General features: G+C 56.6%; 1 protein-coding gene across 1 annotated transcript in view; it reads right to left on the bottom strand.

The window, feature by feature from the left end:
* Positions 1–440: 440 nt before the first annotated feature.
* Positions 441–3,060, bottom strand: part of LTBP2 (latent transforming growth factor beta binding protein 2) — a 108,662-nt gene continuing 106,042 nt past the window's right edge. Inside the window, exons 35-36 of the mRNA XM_013003671.2 lie at positions 2,269–2,473; positions 441–1,952 (exon numbers count right to left, since the gene is read on the bottom strand). Coding sequence (XP_012859125.1) covers positions 1,801–1,952; positions 2,269–2,473 — 357 coding nt within the window. The 3' untranslated portion in view covers positions 441–1,800. The remainder of the gene's footprint in view (positions 1,953–2,268; positions 2,474–3,060) is intronic.

Raw genomic sequence — 3,060 nt, 5'->3', positions numbered from 1 at the left:
TTCTGTGGTTCGGATGGGAAGAGACCAATAGTTGTGTCGCAAGCTTTTGAGACCCCAGTCACTACACGCCAAAGTCAGGTGTAGATCATGGCCTTCATGGACTAGATGTCCCCCGACTCTGGACCTAAGCACTCAGCACAATGATGACTCCGCGTGGTTTTAACATTCATTTCTCTTAAGAAGGAAGGTCAGAATAATTTTGGGTGTTAATTAAGAACCATCTATTTTTGTCTGCTAAAAACATCTCATCTAACATCGTGATTTAGAACAAATGATTGAACCGTTCTGTGTCATCTGTAAATTGGAAGTAAAAATAGGAAATAGGATTGTTGTTCACATAGATGAAACACAGATACAGCACCCAGCACAGAGCCTGGCACATAGCAAGCATTCAATAAATTATGTGCTGGCTGATGACCCGAGCAGCAGGTAGGGCAGCAGGTAGGACGGTATAGATTGGTGCGGGAGCAGTCGTTCATCTCCATGTCTCCGGCCATGCGGAGCCTTCTCATTTACATTACCAGTCACCAGAGCTTTCTTTGACTTGGGGCAGGAAAGGGCTTTATCCCCAGGGAACCCACTCCACAGGATACTGGACAGAGCCGGTAAGGGGAGTAAGCACAGCCTCATCTCTAATGTTTAGATGTATCTGATACGGTACACAAATTTGGCCTCCTCTGAAATAAACACATGAACAAATGAGCCCAAATGTGCATTTCTTTACCGCCACGGCTCTCAGCTCCCAGCCACCCTCCTTTGAAGCTGGGGCTCTCCCTGTTAACGCAGAGGGACAGGACGCCACCGTCCGTCCCATGAAGGTAAAGAAGGTAGGGGCTTCTGAGTAGAAGGAAAGATGACAATGGGAGTCTGGCTGCCCCTGACTGCATTGCGTTCTTCCAGCTAGAACACAGGCCCTGAGCTGGTTCTTCCCAAAGGGGAACTCAAGGGTCCTGTCAGGGCTGCATTCTTAACACGGGTCTTTGGAGATCAGCACCCTGTCTTGCAGCAGGGCACCCTTGCGTGCCCAGTCGCTTTTGGATGTCCATTGACCCAAAGCTACTGGATATTTTCTTGCGCCTTATAGAAAGCTCTGGCTCCCTCGCTGGCACCCAGTACTTTGCAAGCTGCCTTCTTGCCGCTCCCTGGGCTCCTGGCTTGTTTTCCTTTGTGTCTTTTACACCCAGAAAGCTCGTATCAGTCTCACTTCTCTGAGACGGGGGATACACTCTGCCACTCCCAGGGGTCACCGAACTAGATACAGAATGGAGATGTGGCAAAAAGCAGGGTCCCGGCTAGACTGGCTGGAGGGCAGTGATGGTTCTTGGGAGGTACCTGGTGCTGGTCACTTCCCAAACTCCCTCCAGCCCATCCTTGCTCCCCAGAGTCTGAAAGGCCATCCCAGGGAAGGTGTGGAATCACTGGGATGAGAGGTGGGCCGTGTTTGGAAAGGGGGTGCCTGCAGGGTGAGGCAAAAAGGCTGGACCCATGTGGACAGCTAGCACGGGTAGCCGAAGGCCATCCTTGGGTAAGCTTTCCATAGCGAGGCTGGGACAGGTGGTAGACCAGGCCTCCGGGCCAAAGGCTGAAGCATGGAAGCATTTGGTGGTGTCTGTACCACGCAAGGACATGGCGGCACAAAGGCAGTGGCGGGAGTCCACCGCCAAAGCCTAAGCTGAGATGTCAAGTGGGCAAGGCTAACCAGGGGCTGGGCCCGGGCCTCCTGCCAGTGACGGCATGGCATCTCCCCAGCTGGCATCCTCCAGGCTCCCGCAGTGGCTGGGAGCCCCTTGCAGGTAGCTGTCACTGCTCCTCCTCGGCAGCACAGTGGGGGGGATCGGCCTTGGCCACATAGCCTGGGGAGCAGTGGCAGCGATAGGAGCCCTCTGTGTTCTCACAGTGACCATGGGCACAGAGCGCAGCCGGCCCATTCAAGTCCTCACATTCATTCACATCTAGGAGCAAGGGAAGGAGGAGAGAGCTGTAAGGAGCCCAGAGGCCTCTGGTTGCCACCCCTGCCCCCCGGGAAGTGGGCCTTGGCTCCTGCCCTGCCACAGAGCAGGTGGTGGTGAGCCCCGACCGTGCCAGGGCATGACCACACTCTCCTGTTCCTGCACGCCTCTGCCTTAGGCACTTCCAAGGAGAGGAAGGGCTTTCTCAGACCGTCCAGCAGAGCTCTCTCCCGAGCCTGACGCTGGGTGACCCCCCAGGGCGGGGGGCAGGGGGGACAGCAGTCAGTTCAGTAGGACATGCGCACGAGAGGAGACTCACCCACACAGGCCAGGTGGGCTGTGTCCAGCTGGAAGCCCTCGAAGCAGTCGCAGGTGTAGCCCTCGCGCACGCGCACACAGCGGCCGTTCTCACAGCCGTTCAGGATGCCGCACTCCTCTGCCTGAAGCCCCTCAAAGCCGGCCTGGTGTTCTGGCAGAAGGCAGTCAGAGAGAGAGAAGGAAGCCGGGGCCTGAGAGGCTAGTCTCTCCAGCCCCGGATCTCCCCGGGTGGGTCCTCCCGTTCTCTGAGGACGGTGCTGAACGAGCGGTCACAGAGGTCATATGTTTGTTTGAGATGGTGGAGGAGGGAGTATTCGGGGGCAAAGCTATGAGAACTTCTCAGACGTAACCAGGCATCCCAAGGGAAGAGGTACTGGGCAACAAGGGACAAGTCAATGACAGAGAAGTGGGTGGCACTGCAGGTGTGGTGGGTACCCCGAGAGGCTTCCACTTGGCCTAGACTCCCGAGCACCTGGTGCCCTTCTCTACCCGAGGTTCTCATGGGGGTGGGGGGCGGGGTGTGTGGCAGGGACTGTGGTCACTGCACAGCGGCCTGACTTCCTCATTAGAATCCCAGTCCCGAGCGCCAGGGCCATCACTTACAAATGAGTCACCACAGCGGGCCTTTAAAGTGACCAGAAATCCCAAAGCCTTACATCTCACCCTCTGCCTCCCACCTGGAAGCCCACAGGGGCTGAGCAGGTCCCCGGTACCTCTTGGTGCCCGGCTAGTCCATCACTGGGAATTGCTAGGGCTGTCCCAGAGCGGCCCATGAGAGAGGGGCACACCTGGG

This window comes from Echinops telfairi, unplaced genomic scaffold, assembly GCF_000313985.2.
Source record: "Echinops telfairi isolate 266 unplaced genomic scaffold, ASM31398v2 ScPeMD7_18;HRSCAF=68, whole genome shotgun sequence".
Lineage (NCBI taxonomy): Eukaryota > Metazoa > Chordata > Mammalia > Afrosoricida > Tenrecidae > Echinops > Echinops telfairi.
Note: the sequence above shows the minus strand (reverse complement) of the source record. Positions and strands in the feature narration are given on the sequence as shown.